At 41.8% G+C, this 23,008-nt stretch overlaps 1 protein-coding gene across 2 annotated transcripts in view; it reads left to right on the forward strand.

Moving 5' to 3' along the window:
* The window catches only part of APLP2 (amyloid beta precursor like protein 2), a 47,718-nt gene that overhangs the window by 9,110 nt on the left and 15,600 nt on the right, over positions 1-23,008 (forward strand). For both annotated transcript variants that reach the window (XM_050911074.1, XM_050911075.1), the window contains exons 2-6: positions 14,692-14,865; positions 16,095-16,224; positions 19,765-19,877; positions 21,422-21,597; positions 22,147-22,364. In XM_050911074.1, the coding sequence (XP_050767031.1) occupies positions 14,692-14,865; positions 16,095-16,224; positions 19,765-19,877; positions 21,422-21,597; positions 22,147-22,364 (811 nt within the window). The remainder of the gene's footprint in view (positions 1-14,691; positions 14,866-16,094; positions 16,225-19,764; positions 19,878-21,421; positions 21,598-22,146; positions 22,365-23,008) is intronic.

The following is a 23,008-nucleotide window of genomic DNA, read 5'->3' on the forward strand; positions in this document are numbered from 1 at the left end:
TTGCATCAATACTTGCTCTGCAACAAAGCTAGTCAGTATGTGGATATTCTGTTTAGGGCAACAGCCGCTTTCTCGGAAGCAATTTACCAATAACAAAGGCGGGAGATGAATGGCCTGCCAGAGTGCAGGCTTGATGCAATGTAATATTTTGCACTGCTGTATCCCTGTGTTGTCTGCAGCTGGCTTTATGGTCTGAATCACAGCTTGTGATTTCCTTAGGTCCCTCACCTTCTGGCTACGTGCTTATGTGCTTTTGTTTTTATCAGTCTTTTCGTTGTATGCGTGTACAAGATATATTTGAGTTTGCGAATAAGAACTTGGCCTCATCACAAGAGCTGAAATCTGTTACCTACATTTGAATCCATAGTAGTGTGTTTTATGCATAGTGGTTTAGATAAATTAATCCTTCATTTTAAATGCTTGCATCTTGCTTCAGAATGTCTTCATTTCTCAGGTTGAGAGACAAAGAAATAAACATCAACCAGCTGATCACTTCGAAGTCCTTTTGCCTTCTCTCCCTGTCCGCCAGGTCCTTTGCTCAGCAACGTGGCTCCGAGGAAAGACTAACGAGAAGAGCTGGATTCCTAATGTAGCAGGGCTGTTAAGATGGCAGGAAATCTTCTTTCAGATTTGCTTAAATGTAAAACCCGCAATACAGACAAAAGGCGTTTTGAGGTTGAGGCTGAAATTCCTAGGTTTGGATGGATTTGTTGTGCTCAATTATATTGAGCAAGCTTTTGCAACTTGCTTCACATGGGAATTAGCGTGATGAGAAGAATACTTTTCAAAGTATAACCGTATGGGAGGTTTTCCACAGGGCATCTATAGCATGTTAATTCCCTCTTTCATTGCAGGGCACTGACTAGAATGCATCATTGTAGTCCTTTTGTAATAGATGCTGATGTATTTCAAGAGCATTACTGTTCTGAAATGGCCAGTGTCATACTTTTTAGGCGTGTGTAGGCAAACAGCTAAACTGGTTGCTCCCGAGAAGAATATTATGAAGACACCCCAAAAAACTTTGGGCTGCAAGCTTCACCTATGCTGTAAAAGAGAAGTAGTGAGGAGCACTGCTTTTTAAGACTCTAAATGGCCTTTTGCTTCAGGCAAAAGCAAAGATGACTGTACTTCATTTGCCTTGCTGTTCTTGGTTTCAATTTGGCTTTTCATGTTTCCTGTCACTATCTTAAAAGATTTTTGCAACAAGTTAAATCATTATTCCCCATTATGTAGGTGGCTGATAGCTTTACTCATGCTGTTCTGTTATTTTATTTAGTAATCTGTGACTATTATATTTCTTTTGATCATATAACTGAGGGCATAACAAACATTTAGCCACTGCTGGCAGCACAGTTAACTGTCTAAGGTGGGCTTAATGTGCACAGCTGTTTGTAGCTAAACTTTCAGCAGCTATTCCCCGGTGTTGACTTTGAGATGCATTGCCATTTACGTAGTTATTCTTTCTTTTTTTATTTATTTATTTTTATTATTTTTTTTTTTATTAAGAGGATGCTAGTGACCTGCCTGTAAGCTGCTTCTCATGCCGTAACAGGGGGCTGGTAGATTTTTACTGGTTCTAGCAGCTAGCTTTAAATACTCCAGATCAAGTAAAGCAGAGATTTTTGTTTTGTAGTATTTGCCTTGGAATGACTTCTGTGCTTTGGAGTATCTCTTCAAATACATCTGTGAGCAGCATCCATCGAACAATATGTATCTACATCACGTCTAGGATGACGTTCTTCAGTGATGAAGAGGATTAAAATAGTCATTAAGCTGCAAAATGCACCACACGTCATGTAAAGTACAAAATAAAGATACAGGCAGACTGAACAGGCTGGAGTGGTACAATCTGTTGGAATGCATCAGGATGCGAACATCTTTAACTCGAGCCAAATTTCAAATGCTCGTATTGCAGACAGATGAAACTGGGGCTGAGTTTGCGCGTGGAAACACTCGGCCTGTTGTTGTCTGCAGACACACTTCCTTGCTTTCATTTTCTCTCCTGTGTATGAATGGATAGCTGGTCCCCTCTGCAACACCTTGGCTCCCGAGTGAAACTGAAGATTGTGTGCTTAGCAGTATTTGTTAGGATACTTCCTGTCACGGGGAGAATTAACTTTGGGAACAAATAGTGGCCCCAAAGCAGAGGACTGTTCTTATTATTCCCGCCTCTCTGGGCTAATATTCACATCCCTTTTATTGATAGGTATAATTATGAAGATATAGACAACCTCTAAAGGAATCGTGCAACTGGATAGTTAGCCCATTTGTCTTTGCTGTCCAGGCTTTGGAATTGCCACACAGCCTTGACACGCATGAATTTGTTTTGTGCCGGTTACCTAACCTGTTTTCCTCCTCAAACTGGTATTACAGTGAGGTACAAAAATTCTCAGTGCAGTATTCTCGGAGTCTTCTAAATGTTCCTAGCCTCATAACACAAATTCATCTAGTACTGGTATCACTGCTGTCTAGGCTAGCTGGGGATTGTGCAGGGAGAGACAGCCTCAAAGATAATTAAGACGTAGTCTGTTAAGGAGCTCATTTGGGCTCTCAATGATTTTTTTTTTTTTTTTTTTAAGGTGTCCAAAATAAGGATATGAGAATGAGGTATGTTTCTGGCTGTCTCATGCTATTGCCTCATCGAGCTATAATTTCAGCATGGCTTTCTCGGGTGCTGATCTGTGATGATGTGAGACATCTGAATGTATTCCACAGGGCTAATCCACAACAGTGATTTGCCAGATTCTGGCAAGGTTAATATTTGCAGCTGAGATGTGTACACAGCCGTGTTTCTGAATTAAAAAAACGCCGTAGTGGGCCATGTCTGAAGTCAACTAGTGAAAAACAAAACCACCGCTCCCCAGGGTTGGAACTTCATGCAACATTTTCATCCTCTGACTTTGAGAAAGCTCTATTGAAACTACTCAGCCTATGGCTAGGAAAATGGTTGAGAGGCCTATTGCATCAATACACAAATCAATCTACCCTCCAATCACTGTCCCAGGGATGGGATTTACACGTTAAGTCAGCATTTCCATTGCTGTCCATATCTGCTTGTAGGGTCAAGGAAAGTAAAACTTGTTTGTGATGGCTGACCGTTTATTTCTTTCTCACTCAAGTGTGTATCATGTTGGACAAGAGCATCTGAGCAGGCAAAAAAGCTTCTCTGAGAAAAAGTAAATAGTCCCCCTCTTCTCCTGTCTGATAGCCTTTTCCAAACAGGAAAATAAAGAATTGTTTGGAATCCTTGTGTTCAAAATAACACATCTTGAAGTTTTCCTTTGCTGTTCCTCCAGCTGGAGAATACTAAGTCTTTAGGCAAAAAAAAAAAAAAAAAAGTTTTGCTGCTGAGGTGGACATCCTGGACAAAGGGTTTAAAAAAAAAAAAAAGAGAGAAGAAAATAGTAGTACCTTTCAGAGACCTTGCAGAGGAATTTCTGTTGAGGTGATGGAAGTTCTTGGTGTATACTGCCTCTTTAAGGCGTAACTAGATTGTCTAAAACTGTTCTGCCTGCTCTTTTTCAAAGAGCAATTTCCATCACTGTTGCAGAACAGGCAGTTTTTGCTTCCACGTTTGTAATAAAGCTTTCAACTCGTGATGGTTTTGTGCTTTGAAGCCCTTACTGAAGTGTCGCATTTCTTAAAACTCGTCAAAGAACTGACCGTCAGGTGTATGCAGCTGCAGTCTATAACTTCTTCCACCAATCTAATGTTCAATTATAGTTCAACTAAGTAGACAGAAAAGAAGAAAATGCTGCTTTCTATCTCCTACTTTGAAAGTTTCCAGAAAATGCTTAAGGAAGCCTCAAGGAAATAGGTATCAGTGTGTACAGAGTTCGTTCTTCCCACTGAAACGCGGAAGAAATTGCTAACAAGTTGAAATCTCATTTTATCAAAGATAAACATCAGTTCTCGCATTTTGTGTAGCATTCCATGGAAATAGAACAATCTGACACAGCTCAGTAGACTGCAGAGCTATAAAACTCAGCATATGAAAATCAGTTGTGTTTGTACAATGTACAAAGCCAGTTAAATGTTATGCGATGATAGCCCTGAAATATTTGAGGTTCTAGGCTAGCTTCTGTTGAGCTAGTTTTACTTTCTGGATCAGCAAAATCGGTAAAGGGGATCTCAACCTAGCCAGCTTTAGTCTGTGCTATAAATTACCACTTAATTTTCTAATAGCATTAAGCAGTTATTCTAGGTAGAGATCTGTTGCTTCCCTTAAAAGAAACTGTTTAATACATCCATTAGAGTTTCAGTATGCTAGCCTAGCTATGATAGGACGCTGTGACTATGAAACCCCAGCTGATAAATTAATGCTTCAGAAATAAAATGCTACTAAGTTACTCAGGATTGCTTTTAAAGCGTAAAAAATTGAAATCCATTAAGCCATTACTGAGGTCCTTTCTTCACGTTCTATGACCCTGCTGCTGACAAAACTTTAGGGGTACTTCAAAAGGCATTTTGTCATTTGACGTCTCTCTCGTGCCAGATTGCTAAATCTAGGTGTTTGTGCTCTAGGGGATAGATAGAAGTCCACCTTTCATCCTCTGCTTTGGAAGAAGGAAGGAAGTTGTGAGATTTGAGCCTGAATTCTGCTATTAGTACCAGCATCCTTCTGAGAGATGTTTGGCTGTTGGGTGACAAGCTTAAAAATAAACAAGTAAGGCTTTCGCCATCTGACTCGTGGAAGTAAGAAGTGTTGCTCCGAGCCATCTTCCCGCGCTTCGGCCTCTTTGCTACTTAAGTAAGGTAGTGCTGGTCATTCTTTATCCTGCTCTTGCTTGCTTGTTTGCTTGCTCGCTCACCTCCAGGTTGCCAGCATTAGTGGAAGGAAACTGGCAGACTTTCATCGGGTTTAGTGCTGTTCACTGGGATCAAAAATAGCTGCAGTCAGGAGAATGAAAAGACCTTTTTTTGGTAGGAATTTGAGATGGTTTTGCTAAGTTAATTCTCTTGCATTATATTTTTTAGCCATAAGTGGTAGGAGCTCTTCCTAATGAGCAGCTAACTGAAAACTAAACTTTCTTGGGGCGATCTTCACGTTGAAGTTTTCTATTTAAGAAAAAAAAAAATCATTTACGGTAGCTGAATAAGCTCAGACTAGCAGTATGGGAGTCTTTAAACAGCAAATACAAAGATTTTTGTAGAGCACTGATTCTGTGCCCCTAGACATTAAAGGTTCTTAAAAGATTTTTTTTTTTTTAATATGCGAGCAATCATGTAAGGTGCTGCCTGAAAGATGCTCCATAACAAGCCATGAGCAGTTCTCAGAATAAATAACAGAAGGAGGTGTGTGGGAAGGTGCGTGGGGAGATGTTTTTGGTTTAAAATCCCAATTTGCATTATTTCCTAAATATATTTAATAAGAGCTAGAGTTAAGCTACCCGTTCTCGGTAATATCTACTAACTGCTGACTTTTTTCATAGACCTGTAATTTATAGAAGTAACCTGTACTTTTGACAGAACTTTAGAAGTTTTAAGTGTAAACATATCCTCAGTTTGGACACTGAAAACGGCAAGGCTGTTCCGTAATTTTTTTGGTAATGTGTTAATTTTGATCTAGTTCAGCATACACTTGGCAAAGCTCCAGGAGCAGCAGCAAAGATGAAAGCAGTCCTGTATTTTAGCTGTGGGTTTACTGTTTTCAAAAGATGGTCATTAGCATGGTTTGGAGAGCCAAGACTTAAAACTCTCATGGTTTCCTCTTCCAGATCTGAAGTTTCTTCTGGACTGTTTGGAGGGCAGAATTACCAATTAATTTGGGGTTGGGTTTTTTTCAGAAGATTGTGAATTTGGGAGTGGAATGCGATCAGGATGACCTGCAGAGCTTCAGTGGGGTTAGAGCAATGCCTATTGAATTACTCCTGTGTGCTGTAGGGACGTTTGTGTGTAGCCTAATTGCAGGATTTTAAGATACCAAATGAGTATTTTCTCAAGTTCCAGAACACTTGCAGTCTGTGCGCATAAATAGCCGATCTGTGGTACTGAACAACATCTATAAAGGGAGGGATGCTTGAGCTCACGAATGGTTGAAACCAAAACCAAACTGCATTGCAAACTGCATTCCCACTCGTTGGCTTTCCTTTATCTTGCATTTTTCTTCCAGGTCTTTTTCCTTGCCACTTCAAATTCTCGATGCTCTGTTAAAATATGCCCTTTGGTTTCCTGCGTGCTTTTTGGATAGTTGTGTGTTAGATAAAAACACAGTCTGTGCAGCCTTTTTATCTCAAGTTGTTCGAGTGGTTAGATGTATGGTTAGACTGAGTAACCGCAGGTTCCTACAGTGGTCTCTCCATTGCAGGCTTTTTTGTGAAGCTCCCAGTGAGCTTCACAAGATCTCTAAATCAAATATTCATGCTGTTTTGGGGGAGGTTTTTTGGTTTGGTTTGGTTTTGTCCCCCCCTGGAATGCTAAATCACTTGGAATCAGTAGTAAGGGTTTGGTTTTTGCCTGCCTGATGTGAATAAATTATTCCCTCAGTCTCCTTTCTGCCAGTTTTGTCCACTAGGAAAGCTAGCGTACAAGCTGTGTGTGTATGTGAGTTGTGATGAGTTTTAGTCCAGAAGTTATTTTTGCTTCGAACAAATTGTTTTGAAGCGATGAAAGATTTTGTACATGTACTTTCCTGTGTATTATGGAATCTCTGTATCCTGGTAACCACAGTGATTATATTCACTAACTCCTATGTAGCTAAAGTGCCTTAAGATGGAAAGGACTTGCTATCGAACCATGTGGAGAAGTTACTTATAAAATAGCATATCTCAGTACTCCTCCGTATCTGTGCTGTTGTCAGCAAAGCCTTTATGCTAGTGCTATCTTTATGCTAACTATCATATGTTAATATGATAGTTCATATTAACAGCTCAGTAATGAAAGTTAGAGCTGAAAGTCAAATGTTTTTCCTAAGCAGAGTGAAAGGCTATTAAATCATAGCCACTTTTCCTACATTGTGTTTTGGATCTCCCGTCCAATTGTCCAGGAAGGCAAAATTGCCCCGTGGCCATTTTCTTCAGTAGATTTTTAGTGTACATGAAAACATTAACTTGCACTGAAGTTTTCACTTGTTGGCTAGCTAACAAGACATCTTGAGTCTCTGTGGTTCAGATGCCCAAACAATTCATGTGGGAAAGCAGTAATTAGTCTTGCTGTGCAAGACAGAACGATGACACAGATTGGAGCGATGAGGGGTTGAGGATTAAACTGGGCTGAGCCCACTGACGAGTGACCTTAGGCAAGTCACTTGACTTTGTGCCTTAGTTTAGCCCAGTGATAAATAGGTCTAGCTTCCATGTGCTGTAATATGACTTAGAATCGCTCCATAAAAAAAAAAGGTACTTTAAATAGCACTGCTGCTGTGTTTTGCTGAAAAGGAGAAGGAAGTGGCTGTAAGTGCAGCCGCCTGATACTTTGCATGAAAATTGTTCCCGATGACCTTGTGACGAGTGGAAGGCAGCCTGACTGATTAAGCATATTTGGACCTACCTGTGCACTACGTAAGGATTATTAATGGCATAATAGTACTGCCTACCTCTTCTCTCGCCCTTACATTTTTAGGGTGGCTTTTGTGGTAAACTGTTCCAGTCCCAGCCGTTACACGCAAGCTTTAGTTTGGAAAGCTTGAGGCCTATCAGTTAATCTTTTTTTAAAGGACGCGTTCTGGGTACGGTAACACTTGTTCAGGGAATGTTCCAACTGAGTTGTTCTGAACTTTGTCTCTCCGGGGGTAGAAAAGAGGATGCCAAAGGCAACCATGTTACACAAACAACTGCAGGAAGCCAAGACTGTGCTGAATCGTGGCTTTACTGAATTTGATCGCTGCTCCCTGAGACTAGCTGCGCACCAGTACTGCCTGCAGTGTTGCTTTCCCTATCTGAATGTGGCAGTTGCTGAGTGCAAATGTCTGACAGGCAGATTACCTGCCCAATGACTCACGTAGGCTTGGTTTATGGAGCATGATGAACTAGAGGAGGAGGGGGAAATAATCTGCTACCTCATTAGTACAAATTCCAAGGGCAAAAAGGCTGCCCGTGAGTCACAGGTACTTGGAAATCTCCCCTTTTCTCTGTAGAAAGGCAGAGGAAGGTGCAAAAGCAGTAAGGAATGCTTCAGGCATCAGCAGTATTTTGGTCTTTGTAATGCTACGGTTGCTGTCGGCATGTATGAAAGTACATAGGTTATTGTCACTGAACTTCCGAGTGTTCGAGGCTGCATGTTAGCCATAAACAGTGGCGATCTAAATATAAACGGCACCCGAGCTAGCACTGCAGCTCCTCCTGCATTGGTTTCCAGTTTTCTGCTGGTGCAGAATCCTCTACCACAAAAGTCAATAAAGGACGAGCAGATGAGAACTCCACCCCTTCCAGCAAGTTAAAGTAAGCCAAAGGCTGCTTTACTGAGATTTCTGCCATTTAAATTCAAAAGCAAACACAGGCTGGTATTATCAGCTCACACCAGATCTGCCTGCAGACAATAATTCTTCCTGTCTTGGACCTCTGCCCATGTGCATTATTGTAATTATCAGCAATTTAAAAAAAAATAAAGCAATAAAGCTAGGATGAGCTGCTAGTCTGTAGATTTACTGCCTGCTGTGTCAGGCATTCATTAGCCTTCCTGGGCTCAAGCCACCTATCTGCTGAATAAAAGCAGGAAGAGAAGCTAAGGAAAACAAAGCGTGAAGCACGAATTGAAAGCCCTGCTCATGTTCACAAGTTATAAATCCAAAAACAGGGGAATTTTAAGTATTCTGTTCAGAAGTTCTTGCGCGTAAAGTCCCTCTGCCAACTTCCCTCGCTTTTTAATTGAAGTGTTGGTTTCCTGAATGCTAGCTTGCCATAAACCAGTAATTCACAGGTGAGATTCACGGCAATGAACATTAGGTTTAAGGGCTGTGCGGCACGTCGAGACCTGGGAAGGCTCATCTCTGCAATGCCAACCCAGCTGTTCTCCTTCCAAAAGCTTCAGCTTAACGCTTCACATCAGATGGCAGTGATAGAGTTTGTGACTGCAACATCTCTTCTTGATGTTTATTTTTATTTTGCCAAGGGCTGGCCTCTCCTTATGGAAGGAGAAATGCCCATGAACATCAGCTCTGTGGACAGCAGTAGCATTGGGGTGTGCAGCTGGGCTTCGAAGCAGTGAAATCCCTGCACAAATGTGCGTACCAATTTTTCAGCCAAGGAAAGGGTGAAAAGTTAGAATACTCACACATTTAAAAGCGGCAGCTGTAAAGGGTTATGCTCACAGGAAGGCTAATGAGGTAACAAGGCTCATTTTTGTATCAAAGGAACTGTTAGAATTCCTCAGTGGTCTTGAAAGAGTTCAATTTATATCCTCTATATCTGTGGATATTACACTGACATAGGAAGAGTTGCAGTCTTGCGCTCCAGATAGACTAGGAAATGTGTTTTTTCTTTTTAAAAATCCAGAAAAGCTTGCTGCTTTTTTTTTCTTTTTTTCTTTATTTAAGTAAAAGTGGGAAGCGTAGTTTATCTGGGTAGGGACTGTGCTGAACAGCATGTTCTGAAGTCCCTCAGGTTGTGGTTCGTGCGCATTCTGATTTAATAAGCAGTATTACCTTCGAGGGGCTTCGCTTAATTAAAAACAAACAGCGCAAGTAATCTTTCAAAGTACGGCCTGGCATTTTTTGTCGGTGTAGCGGCAAATAGTTGTGGCATACTTGTAACTCTTCTGAGCAGGAAATCTGATCCGACGTGCAGACAATCCTGCAAAAGGCTGTGCATTTTCTTTTGAGGCAGTGAATGCCCTCAGCAGCTATTAATCTGTGTTCTCTGGCCACCAAGTCAATGCAATTCACAATCGGAGCTTTTTTCAGCAGCTTATAAATTCTAGAGGCTGGAGTTTCAGTTTTAAAGCAACTTAATCTTCCGTGGTTTTATCCGGCCAGGTCTGCTGGTGTATCGTGGCAGAGGAAGCCTGATGGAAAGCACAGTCAGTATGAGTTTTTCTAGCAGGCTCTCGATATTTCTCAAGCCTTGCAGCCCTTCTGCCCTGTAACCAGGGGCCAGCATCTCGTGTCATGCTTGTGCAACAGGCAGTGCACGTGCCCGGTAGCTGACATGTTTGCACCAAACACGTTAGCTGGGAGACTGTGATTTTCTATCATGCATGTTCCTGGATTTTCTTTAGAAGCAATATGCTATGTGAACAGCTCTTCAGCATGAATGAAAAGGGAATCTAAGATTTCCTGCTAAGCTCCCATCCGCTCTGGTTTTGCTGGAATAAAGACTCATGTTCTGTGTAACCTGATCAGATGGGCAAGGTTACTGTAATGTTTGACTTCATGGAAAATTCAGAATGTAGTTAAATTTGATGTTTTGCAGATACCTTTGTGCTATAAAGGAAAGCTCTCAGGAACTAATTTCGATGAAATATAACGAACAACAACTCTTCACCAAAGAGAAACTCCAATCCCCCTTCTATCCTGCAAGTCCCCAGCAGCATGCCAGAGGGCTTTCCTGAATAGCGTTCGATAGGGAGCTGAATAGACAGCGTGCTCAATAGGCTCTGTTGTGATGATTTTTAACAGATCCTAGAAATAGAAGGCGAGGAAAATGGGTGTATTTTTCACGTTTATGCTTTTTTGAACCTGAACTGCAATGTAATGCATGCATTTCAGGGGTAGATGTGAAATATTCCTTATTTTACGTAAGTTGATAGGACTTCCTGTACATTGTTGTTCCCAGCATTGAAGTAGAGGCACACTAGAGAACAGAAATGGTTTAAATTCACAGAAAATCCTCCCTAGAGAATGTCGTTGTGCTGTGCGGTGCCCATAATCTCTCTAGCCTTGCATCCCTGCTTTGAGATGGTAGATACTTACAGGAAGAAAAGGCGTGACCCTTCTTAGCGCATAGAGGCCAGGCCTCTGGATGGGTAAAGCTCACCGATCAAACCCGCTGTCACAAGTTGAAGAGGCTAGTAGTAAATAAAAGACAGGATACTTGGGCAGAGACACTTCCATCAGAGAAGAAGAAGATTTAGAGGTTTGAATTCCAGTGTTTCGGGACTGTAAATCAGGCACTGCATGACAGGGTGAGGAATTTAACTGACATTAACTGGCCAGAGATTTATGTGTTTATGGAATCAAATACTTCTTTGGTCTTGGAAAGCAAACTGGATTACAGAATTATGCCAAAAGGCAGAGCGGAATTTATCATGAAACGTCTTGTAAATGCAAGTGCCAGTGAGGGAAGTAATGGTTTGTGTAACAGTCTTTTCCCAAATAACATTCATCTTGCTCTCATGTTATGGATATACATTAACAGGATAATAGCTACTAAAATAACGTTTGCCGAGGACGTACGCAACTGGATGAACTCTCTTCCATTATGTGTATGTTGCCCCTCCTGAACTGTCAGTCTGCTTATTTAAGAGATTGAATAGTTGCTCCCCAGCGCTAAAAGAGGCGGCTGCTTCCATTTATGGCTGGGAAATTCCCAAAGAAAAATGTGCTGTCAGTTTGTTCATCCCTCTGCAATGTGGAATGGGTGAATTCTCTGAAGTACTGAAGAGCTTAACTGAGGACATGGCTTTGTCCCAGGCTTCCTGCTGGTTTACATGTTCCCCAACCCTCCTTTTGCAAAGTGATGCGTGAATGTAGACTAACTAACTTCAGGCACCATCAGCCTGAGCGATCTGCTTTTAGTTTTGATACACCGAAGGCAGTGGTGGGGAGCAAGAGAAAATGTCTTTGTCCAAAAAACTCTTGTAGGCAACTTTCTTCACTACTTGAGTAGCAGCGTTCAAGGTGTGGCCTCCACTGGTACAGATGAATTTTGCTGTGCTGTATTCTCTCATTACAGGTAGAATGAGATAAAAAGGCTAAACTAAATAACTGGTGTGTTTGGTGGCTGGAGTGATTGTCAGTGGTGAAAAATTGAAGGCCATTACTCAAAAATCTTATCTTGCAGGTCATGGGGTTAAAGTATATCAAAGTTCATTAACTTACTCAACAGTGCAATTCAAGAAAAGATTTCTTCCATTTGATTAAAAGTGATGAAATCAAGCAAGTAATTAGTCTCGTTTGTTCAGCTGTGAGTTGGGGCTTAGCATGTTCTGGTAGCTAGGGCAACAGCACTCGACTGATATGCAAACTATTTGAGCAATCCACGGAGGAGGAATGATACCTTTGCCACAGTGCCGAGGTGTCAGGCCGGAGAGACAGCAAAAATAAACACGAGCTCGCATCAGTATGTAAATAGGGGGTGGTCATGATTTCAGGAGGTCGGTATGTGTTTGAACAGGAGTTTTGCTGATGCGAGAGCTGTTATGAATGGATTACTGATGGATGTTTCTGCCTCTCGGGATGGAGCCTGCACCTCTCCTGCCTATGCAGTTACCTTATTTTGCTGCATACTTGTTAAGTTTGCTTTGAAGAAAACAGGTTTCAAGCACAGGCAGTGCTAATGATCTCCAAACCGTTCATAACACGTACATTTTATTCTCTTTTGATGCACTGTATTCTTCTTCGTGCACACTTGATCTTGCATTTCTTTTTGTTCTCTTCAGAGTTCAGCTTGAATCTTGGATGTAGTTGTAGTGTTGTCATAAAACAAAATTGTGTCGTGGATTGTTTCCTTTAATGTGTCAAGTCTTGTGCTCTCTGGAAAGTGGTTGTTGCTACCAAAGTGGTGTTTGTTTAGAGAGAGATAAAAAGGCCCCCTTACGAAGTTTGCATTGTGTGTGTTTATGGAGTTATGAAGGATCGTTCCACGTTTGCCTTTTTCTTCTGAAACGATACGGCAGGGAGGAAGGCAGGGCAAGAGCCTAGGTTTTGCCGAGTGGTATCAGTCGGCACTTGTTAGAAGCACATGTTTATTAAGTGGTTTTATTTCTGAAAGAACAAAGTTATTGCACCCTGTTACCCGGCCTCAGTGTACTCATCAGAAGTCCTCCTATACCTGAAGTGCGTTACTGTCTTCTCTCCGTTAGGACAGAGAGTACAACAAAGGTACCTACACTAAACTTGAAAGTATATATGAACTTGGAAGCATTTTGTTACTGGGACATAGATGCTGGAATCTGTTATATATAGTTCAATAGTTCCTTACTTTGTGATCTGTGCTAAAACTTCCTCTCGTGTGCGTCTGTTGGGTGAAAGGGTTAGAGTAAATAGAAGCCACTTGTGTAAGACTGTTTCTCTTAGGTGATGTGCAGTTGAATAGTTCTTAAAACTCAAGGGGTAATTTTTCTGAAGTTAAGACGTGAATTTATGCTTTTGTGTCTCAAGTTGGTCTTATCCCCCAAGCACTAGCCATATGTTCAGCACTAAACAATCCTTGACTCTGAGTGTTGTAATGTCTCATCTCCAGGCAGTGATTTTGTGTGTAAACGGGGAGGGGAGGGGAAATGAGCTAGTTATAATGGAGTTAATTTTTTCCTAATATCCAGCAACTAGGAGCTGCATACAGGGGTTGTCCAGTTGAATTCTTCTCTTTGCTCTTTTATTTGCTTTAAGCATACGCGTATGGACAAAAGTTGATGGGGATCTGCAGGCAATAGGGAATGAAGAGTGCCCACAGTAATGTACGCGTTTTTGAGTGCATGAAAAGTTAAATGCGAAGGCAGGACCGGTGGCCTAGGGTAGTGCTGCCTGCCAGGAAAAAAGCAGCTGTGGGGCAGTGGTGCCCTGAAGCCTCTTGTGCATTGCTGTTTCTAATCTGCCTTGTCTGAAGTAGTTGAAATGGATTTCATTCCCCTAAACATCTTAAAGAGCTTTCAATTTAGGAGCTCATCTGGTTTTTTGCCTCATACCTCTTCTTTTATTTTTTTCTTTTTCTTTTACGACAGCTAGTAGTTATGTAGGGAGAGGATGTTCAGCTCCCAGCATCCACTCAGTCTTTTCAGAAGAAAACGCAAGTCTGCAATTTAATTTAATCCCCTTTTTCTTCTTTTGGTCAGCCAGGAAGATTTCAGAAAGGGAACCTGACCTTGTTTTCATTGATCGGTCTGCAGTTTGACCCCAATGTGGGTCTGGGGTTGTTGGGTTTTTGTCTGCTGGTGCAGGGTGGGAAGTGCACAGAATACGCATCAGAAACCAGGCAGTACAAATACCCGTAGGAGTGCACTGAATGAGAGACAACAGGCTTTGAGGAGTTGGTTGCAACAGCTCTGTTTTTCTGATTCAGCAGAAGTCATCTTTACTTGTATGTTCAGGCAAGAAGCTTGGGTGTTTCTATCGCAAATATTTGAAGAACTTGGGAGAAACACATGGCTTCGAACTCTGAGCAGGATTCTTGCAGTGGGAAGCAGTTATTTTATTAGTAGTAGCAATACCTTCTTTGTGTGTAACCTCACAGAGGTGTTCCTGCCAAAAGTTATGAGTATTAGTTATTTATCTTCAAATATCGGTTTAAGTTTTTCAGACATCTGTTTTAGCCTTTGTGGGCACAACCTTTAAGTGTGAATTACTCTTGGTTTTGGTAAGCTGTTGTTGCAATAATAAAAACAGAGTTTGGAAAAACAAACATCTTGCTGGTGAAAACTTGGTGTGGGCTGACCAGCTTTAAGCAATGTTGTTACGAAATAGTTCGCAAGACTCCATCCATATTCTGGATTAAGCAGGAGCTCTCTGAGAAGATGCCAGAGGGTTTCTGGTTCTTTGAGTTGTTCTGCTTTCGATCAGATAATGCAATCAACATGTTTTGTTTTTGTTTGTCTTCACAGGCGCTGGCAGCCAATGCTGGGACAGGGTTTGCGGTGGCAGAGCCTCAAATTGCCATGTTCTGCGGGAAGCTAAATATGCATGTGAATATCCAGACTGGGAAATGGGAACCTGACACTTCTGGGACCAAGAGCTGCTTTGGAAGAAAGGAAGAGATTCTGCAGTACTGCCAGGAGGTGAGTTTTTCTGTGTGATCCTGAATCTTCACTGCTGCTAAGGAATTGGATTCCAATTTAGCTGGTCAGTAGCAAATTAACCCTGCAGGAGACTAACTTGCTTTTGACTAGCTCAGTTCCCTGAACTACGTTGCTGTGTTAACTGCCCCGGAGGAGCAGGGAGGACAGCGCAGTGGGATTTAGGAGCTACCTGCGATTTAAATCAGCTTACGCTGCCACAGAAGGTCCTCGGTCTGTAAGTCAGAGAGGTGTCCGTGTCTGTGTTTGCAGGGGTTTCTCCAAATGTTCTGCCTCTGAGCTGATTAACCAGCATCTGCTCCACGTTGTGCAAAATGGAACCTGACACCTATTCTAGTTAGAACGTGGCTGTGTTGTTCTCGGTGACGTGTTCAGATCAGCCAGAATATTAGAAAAGTATTTTTGTCAAAATGTTGACGGTATTTTTAGGCTCCTCATGCTTCATTGTAAAAACCATAATCTCCTTTCAGTGTGCTCCAGATATACTGTAGCGTATTGGCCTTGATAAGTATCTTTAACCGCTCTTCTGAGGTGACAGGCACATAAAATACCACAAGGAGTGTTTTTTTTTAAAATGGGAAAGTGATAGAGCACACCATGTCTGGACTGGAAAACGTTTAAAACTGTTTTACAGGGCTGATATAACTGGGGCTACATTTGGTTCACGTAGCGGAAGGCTAAATATAAGTCAGTGTCTGGACTTGAGAACTCGAGCAGGAAATAGGGATCATATTAATACACCATAAATGGAGCAGGCATAAGGAAACCTGAGGAGGTAGGTGCATATTAGCTTGACAAGTGACGAGAGAGTCTGAAGATATTATTAAACCCTATTTGTTGGTGATTGCCCTCGTCCAGAGCGTTTTGTGCTGCATCAGACAGAATAGAACACATAAATACTTCTCCCCTACCAGGCAAAGCCGAACACCTCAGCTTAGTGCCAATGAAGGCTCTTGCCCCTGACCTGGCTTTCCCTTGCCACAAAGAAGTGATGACACATTCCATTTCTCAAGCTCTGTGTGACAGACAGCTGGGGGCTTTTTTATGTCTTCAGCTGTTGTAAGCTTGATCCGGAAGAGAATGTGTGTCCATGTGCAAATTTGAACTTGTTTTTGTGTAGAGAATCAGCCTCACTACTTCTGGTTAGGAGCCACTTTGCACGTTCTTTGTCCTTTCTGGAGAGAAACATATCTCTGCATCTTGTTAAACAGATGTATCCAGACCTTCAGATTACGAACGTCGTGGAAGCCAATCAACCTGTCAGCATCGACAGCTGGTGCAAGAGAGGGAAGAAACAGTGCAAGGACCACACTCATATTGTCGTGCCCTACAAGTGCCTGGGTGAGTGCGTGGTATGATGTGTTTGGGCATTCTTGTGGGAGGAGCAAAGAATTGCCTCCTGGCTTCTTACAGAGAGAACGACCGAGTTTATAAGGCTTCTCTCGTATCAGGTTGCCATTTCGACGTCCAGCTTCCACTTAAACGTTTTTATTTCCACGAGATGGAACTCTGCCTTTCTCGAACAGATCGACAGCTGTGGTGGAATAATGGCGCCTGGCGTGAAAAAGAAATCCCCATTCTCTCTGCAACTGCCATAAAAACCTGAAGGCTATTGTATTTGAGTATCACAAAGACATTGGGATTTAATACTCTGATCCTATTTTTGTGGAGCTTTAATATTTTGTTGCCTTGGAGACTTAAATGCTCAGTGTGTTCAGGCTTCCTGCTTTGGTCTTGGCAAGAGATCTCTATTCTATTTCAATGACTATATTTAAACTTTGCTGTTTCAAAGAGGCCCTGCTTCTTGCAGCTGTATCCCATGTCCCCACTTTGAACTGTGAAAGAATATGAGATAAACTGTGATGGATTTCATGGTGCGTTCCAGAATCTGTCCACCCACTTGAATCAGGCAACATGTTTAGCTTGTTTACCTTGTGGCTTTTGACCTGTGCGTTGTGCCTGACACTGTGCTGCGCTGCATGTGTTCTTAGTAGTAAGCTTAGTCTCAGCTGGCTGAATCTCTTTTCAGTTATCCGCTGGAAAAGACTTGTTTTGCAAGAAGTCTTGTGCGATCTTGGAGAGTCTGATTACCGGGAGCATTCAGTGGGAACCATTTTTCGTAATGTTGTATCCATATCTCAGGTTAGCATGTGGTTTGACATAGGAGAACACAAGCAAATCTGAAGAACTGTATGGGTACTATTCTCCTGTATGTAATGCCCTCCACTAGACGGTCATAAAGCACTTTGTAAGAAATGAAATTTGGTGTGGATACATCCTGGGAGAAAGATGCTTCTCTTTATAGATGTGGAAATTCAGGTTTGAGAAGCAACCAAACCCAGCTGATTATGCTGAGAACTTCTAATGAAAATAAGGATGAAAGCAAGATCTCTGGATTTGTAAGGAGTCATCTCTTTTAGAAATAATCCTCCCCCAAGCCTATTCTCCAGCTGGAAAATAAGCTGATTTTAGTGACACTGCCCTAAAATTTGATAAGCATTAAACTATCTGTGGAAAGTTTTTAATTAGTGTCTTTCACAGTGTTCTTGACTTGTTCAGCCCAGCCTGCAAGGCGGCTTTGGTTTTCAGATCTGCGTTGCAAGTCAGTAGTCCATATGTGTATAAAATACCTTCTTGTTGTCTTTAGCAGCCCACAAATTGTTTGTTGTAAATGGATGATGTGTTTCTCTGGGGTGCATGTGACTTTTTGATTGTAGTTGAACTATGGGGTTTTTTTGTTCCCATTCCTGCTTGTGTCTTCCTTGCTACATTAATGCACAGGCTATCTTGAGGTAGGATCTTGCTATCAAACCACGTTTAACCTTCTCCTGCCTCCCCCCACCAATGAAATTTGTATTTCAAAGGTGAAGAGGGGAGAAGAGGAGAACCCATTAGCACTCTCACTGAACTGTAAAATAAAGGTAACAATAGGATGATGGGAGCAGGGCTGAGCCTGGTGAGGTGTGAAAAGACAAACTGCTGACAGTTCTGGCTAGGCTGTTAGGTGGCATGGAAACACCTCCTATGCCTGCTCTGATCTGAAAAGGGAGAGGTTTTTTCTTTTTTGATAGCAGTGGCCATGAATGGGGAAGGTGTCCATTAATGTGTAGCGTGTAAGGGTTTTCCAGTTCCTAGGTGAATTGAGAGGACCTTCTGTGTGTCTTATGCGAAGGTGCTAGGATTCAGTGTTTTTCAAAATAGCTATTTAATGGCTGGTTTTTGTTACTGATTATTGTATTTGATCAGTTTGAGTCTTCTGCCTTCAGTCCCCAGAACGACAGTCTCTTGATTTTAAAGTTTGGTCAGTTTTAGCTTCCTTATCAGAAACTTTTTAACTAACCTCTCGTGAGAGTGAAGGAGGAAGGGTTATTAACTCAAAATTGTAACTAGCCTGTTTTGAGAGAAGAAAATGGGGAAAATACCATTTCTCTGTTGTGTCTATTAGTTCAAAATTTAACTAATTTAAAAGGGATGATGAATTCTAGTTGTTTTCGTTATCTTGCAATTTTCAGCAGATAATCTGTCCCTAAACTCTACTCGACGTGTGTATAGTGCATAGGAGAAGTGTCCGTGAGCCTTTGGTATCAGTACGAAGGGGCTGCAAAAAAATTGGTCGTGCAAAATATTAAAATTTATTTTGAAATCATAATGTTGAAGGCTGTTTGGACAAATAATTCTGCTCTCTAGAGACTCCATGAGAAAAGGCATTTGACTTAAAGAACTTTTCTCCAATTTTAACAAAGGATTCCTAAAGCTGCCAGTCAGGTGTGCAAGGTAAGTTGCTTTGAAACATTTGAACTGAAGGTCTTTTCCTGGTCTTCTGAGAGTATCTAGATATCTCCTTATTTTAAAATTACTGGATGTGGCATTTAAATCTGCAGGAAAGAGAGAAAAGTGTCAACTTTGAGAAAATATCACGTTTTGGATTCCAGTGGCAGTGTTTGTTAGGACATCTGGGCTAAGAACAGGAAGTAATGCTCATGTAGTTCTGATGCTTGCTTGACGTGTGTTGGTACCAAACTGAGTTGTGGTGGAGATTTAGGTTAAATAGCTTTTAAGTCCCACTAACACAGAGCCTGTAGAGCAGACTGATTATCTCTTTCTCTCCCGCCTTCCTCAAAAGCAAAAGTCTGGTTCTAAGATTGTGCCAGAATTTCATCATGCTGGTGAGGTGGTGGTTATCTCAATGTTGGAATGCAGCGTATTTGCTGACTCCGGTTCTGCTCTGGTTTTTGGGCTGTATAGTTTTTATTTTTCCAGCCCTCTGTGTTTTGGTTAGGACTGTCCGAGTCAGGGAATGTGCTGCAGTTGATCCTGAATTAAACCATGTGGAAACTGTTTAAAACAAGTTAAAAACAAACAAGACTTACTCAGATACCCAGATACTGAAAACATAGATAACACTCGTGGCCTATAAAAATTTCCAGGCTGTTACAGCACCAGACAGCATGAACTAGCTTTGGTATGATGCGGCTGGTTTAGAAATTGGTGATTAAGTGGTTTGAAAACTTCTGTATGCAGATGCAATCTTCTCAAAGATTTGCGTGAATTCTCTTCAGTCAATCCTGTCTGTTCCATGAACAACTATCTACTAACTCGCACCGTAAACTTTGCCTTCAGTTCGGCCTTCGGGTTCGCATAATGTTTCAGCAATCAGCCCCTACTCCTGTCTTTACCTTGGAAACTCTGCGGCTCTGTTTTTCTGTAAATTTGCAGAGACAGCTGCTGATCTGACCTGTCCCCGTTAGGAATATACCAAACCTTTAAGGCACTTGCGACGGTGTGTTCTTTGGTGGAGTTCCGATATTGGCTTTGTTTTCTGTTGGAAGTTGGACCTGTGTGATGGGACAAGCGAACTATGGATGTTTCTTGTTTTTTCAGTGGGTGAGTTTGTAAGCGATGTCCTGCTGGTTCCAGAGAAGTGCCGATTCTTCCACAAGGAGCGGATGGATGTGTGTGAAAGCCATCAGCACTGGCACACTGTGGCAAAAGAGGTAATTGAGCTGCTGCGGCAGGAATATTTATTCTGGGTTTGTCCACTTGGATGCTTGTAGTATTGGAGCATAACAGCGTTTATCTCCGGGGTCTGTTATTCCCATGTTGCAGTCTATGGATTGAGGCAGAGAGCAATGAAAAAAAAATTTAAAAGTACTCAAGTGGCTTAAAAAACCTGTGTAGCGGGCTGAATTATTCTTCACTCACGAAAAGCTGTCCTAAGTAGCTTGCCCAAGATCATCCTCTAGGATGGAGCTAGGAATTGAAATCAGGTCTCTAGGATATTGCTTTAACCAATGGCTCATCCTTCTTTCCAGGGTAGAGAGCTACAGCAGTCATAGAACGTTTCCTATTCTTCTTGCATATTTTGCATTAACGTACCTGCTGCTGCTGGGGATTTGGTTGGGAGTGCTTGCTTGGGGACAATCTGAGTTTTGCTGTGACTGATTAGTGGAGGTTTTACATAAGAGATGGATTATCTTCTCAGAATAAATCTGGCCCATGGGTTTTTTGTGGTGGTTTTCTTTTTTTTATCTGACTAGCAAAAATGTTGCAAATTCTCTGCGCACCGGTTTGAACTGGGGGTAATAAAAGCAAGATCATGACGAAATGTACGTGTTTGCCTTTTTGTAGAAACAGCAATTGTAGAAACAGCAACACAGTGATTAGTTGTGATGGTGCTAGTAAAGATGAGATTAAGGATGCACCAGTTAAACTTCCGATTTCTTTAAAATCCCGGGAGCAAAAAACCGTCTAAATAACGCTGTGCTAGAGGAATCACCTTTTAATTGAGGATAAACTTGTTAATGTCTAGCAAATTTAAAAATCACTTGCTTTCAACATAGTTGGAGAACTTTTCCAGAAATATTTGGCTTATTTTACATCTGTGCTGTAACAAAGCAAAGCACGAACGGGTTCTGATGTACCTAATAAAGCCTTTCTTACTTCATTCTTTTCTGGGCACCACAAAGTCATGTATTTCCTTAGCTTAAGAGAAGTGTATAGACATAATGTCTAATCACAGTTTGCGTTTGACTTTTTCTTGAATTATCTGGTTGATTTTCATCTACAGCATGTTAAAATAATTTTGACACAAAGTCCATTTGAGCGATTATTCACTCGCTCCAACGTAAAGTTTAATAGATAAAGTTTAATGAAATGGCCAGCCCAGAAAAGCAAACAACAGTTTTGTTTCTTTCAAGTGCTCTCTCCCTTGAGGTGGCACAAAACGTCTAGTTATTTTTCCTGAACTTAGCCAGGCTGACAAATGAGCAGTTGGTAGGGGCTGGGGGTGCTTGATAGGTTAACACCGGGAAGCACTGCATGGCTCTCAATCTGGGACTTTTCTGGGGATTTTGCTTAAACTACGAGTTTCAAATCCATTTTCCTGTGATGTTCAGACTTAGGTCGTATGTTGCTGTTGTCTTTTTGCTGTAAAATTTAGACCATTGACAGCATTCTTGGGATTTACGATAGGCAAACTTTAGCTTTATCCAAAGCAAGAGCATGATGCTAAACTGACGTAAATGGGCTCCTCTTTCAGGCCTGTCTGACAGAAGGGATGATCCTGCACAGTTACGGCATGCTGCTGCCCTGCGGAATAGACCAGTTCCATGGAACAGAATATGTATGTTGTCCTCAGACAAAGGTTGTGGATGAAGCTCTGTCCAAAGAGGAAGAGGATGAAGACGAGGATGAAGACTATGACCTTTATAAAAGGTAGGGTTCTTACTGGCATAGATGTTAACAGCTCTGTACGTGAAGTTGCTGTTTGTGAATATTTCACACAGCAACTCCCTTGTGCTGAGGATTGAGAGGAGAATTTCTGTGCTTTTGAATTTCCCAAAGCAGTGTCCGTAGCCTGAAAAAGCCTTGCAGAAGGACAAATGGCTTTGCAGCGCTCCTATTACTGGAGGAGCTAACAGCCCTCCCCTCCCTTCATCCTTAGACAGTCAAAAAGACTGTCTGATGGCTACAGTAGGTACCTCCCCCAATGGTAGACTTTCACTTACTGAAAAGAAGCTGATGAGAAAATGCGAGGAAACCCCACTAAGCCAGAGGTGTGGAGAAGCTCTGCCTGCAACAGCAGGTGCGTCTGTAATGAGGGAAGTCCTGTTGCCGCCGTTGATGGGCTGATCGATAGTTGGTACATTTATCTCTTGTGTTTCTAGAACAGATGAAAAGAGAATCGTTATTCTGGTACATCAAAGGTTGGCTGCAAAGTGATTAGCCTTAACTTTACCCCCTAACTTAACTGTATCCCTTCAGTGAGTTCCCTACAGAGGCAGGTGTAGAAGACTTCACAGGAACGGCTGTGGAGGAAGATGAGGATGAAGAAGATGAAGGGGAAGAGGAGGAGGATGTGGTGGAAGACCGTGATTACTATTACGATAGCTACAAAGTTGACGATTACAATGAAGAGACTCCCACAGAGCCTAGCAACGACAAGGCTGTTTCCGAAAAAGAAGTCAGCAGCGATATGAAATGTAAGACACATTCTAGCCTACAGGCCTCTTGCTTCCTTGAGAGTATTCTTGTTGGCTGTCAGTTGGTGATGGGTTTTTGATCAAGTCAATAAATGCCACGTGGAAGTTTTATTTGCCCGATAAGTTAGCAAACAGAGGAAAGCTGATGGTGCTTATGTTTCAAGTGTTGAAATTAACTCTCTAGAGCATTTGCCATATGTTTCCAGATAAACAGCAGTTCTGCTGGCAGAAAGCCCAGTGTTTGGCACATTGAACGAGCACCTCCATGAAGGTGCAGTGTTGAGTCAGAAAACCATATCTGCATAGGCTAATTTTGGAAAACCTTAAAGAGGCATTTGGGGTACACTGTGAATTTAAAATCCTAGTTTAGGGTGATTATCTTGGATTTGGTGTTTTGTACCAGTTTACGAAAAGGAAGCTAAAAGTAGCGGGCCGTACTCTGCAGAGGTGGCATAAAGGTGCCATCTGGCCATTTCAGGTGAGGAGGATACTTGGTGCTGCCTTAATAGCCTTTGCATAAACCCTTCTCTTTCATGAAAGAAAGTCAGCCAACACAATTGGCCCACTTTTATTATATCAGTAATATATACTTATTGCGGTCGTAATATATACTATACTTGCGGTAGCTTTTGTTAAGTGGTAGG

This window comes from Gymnogyps californianus, chromosome 25 (genome assembly GCF_018139145.2).
Source record: "Gymnogyps californianus isolate 813 chromosome 25, ASM1813914v2, whole genome shotgun sequence".
Taxonomy (NCBI): domain Eukaryota; kingdom Metazoa; phylum Chordata; class Aves; order Accipitriformes; family Cathartidae; genus Gymnogyps; species Gymnogyps californianus.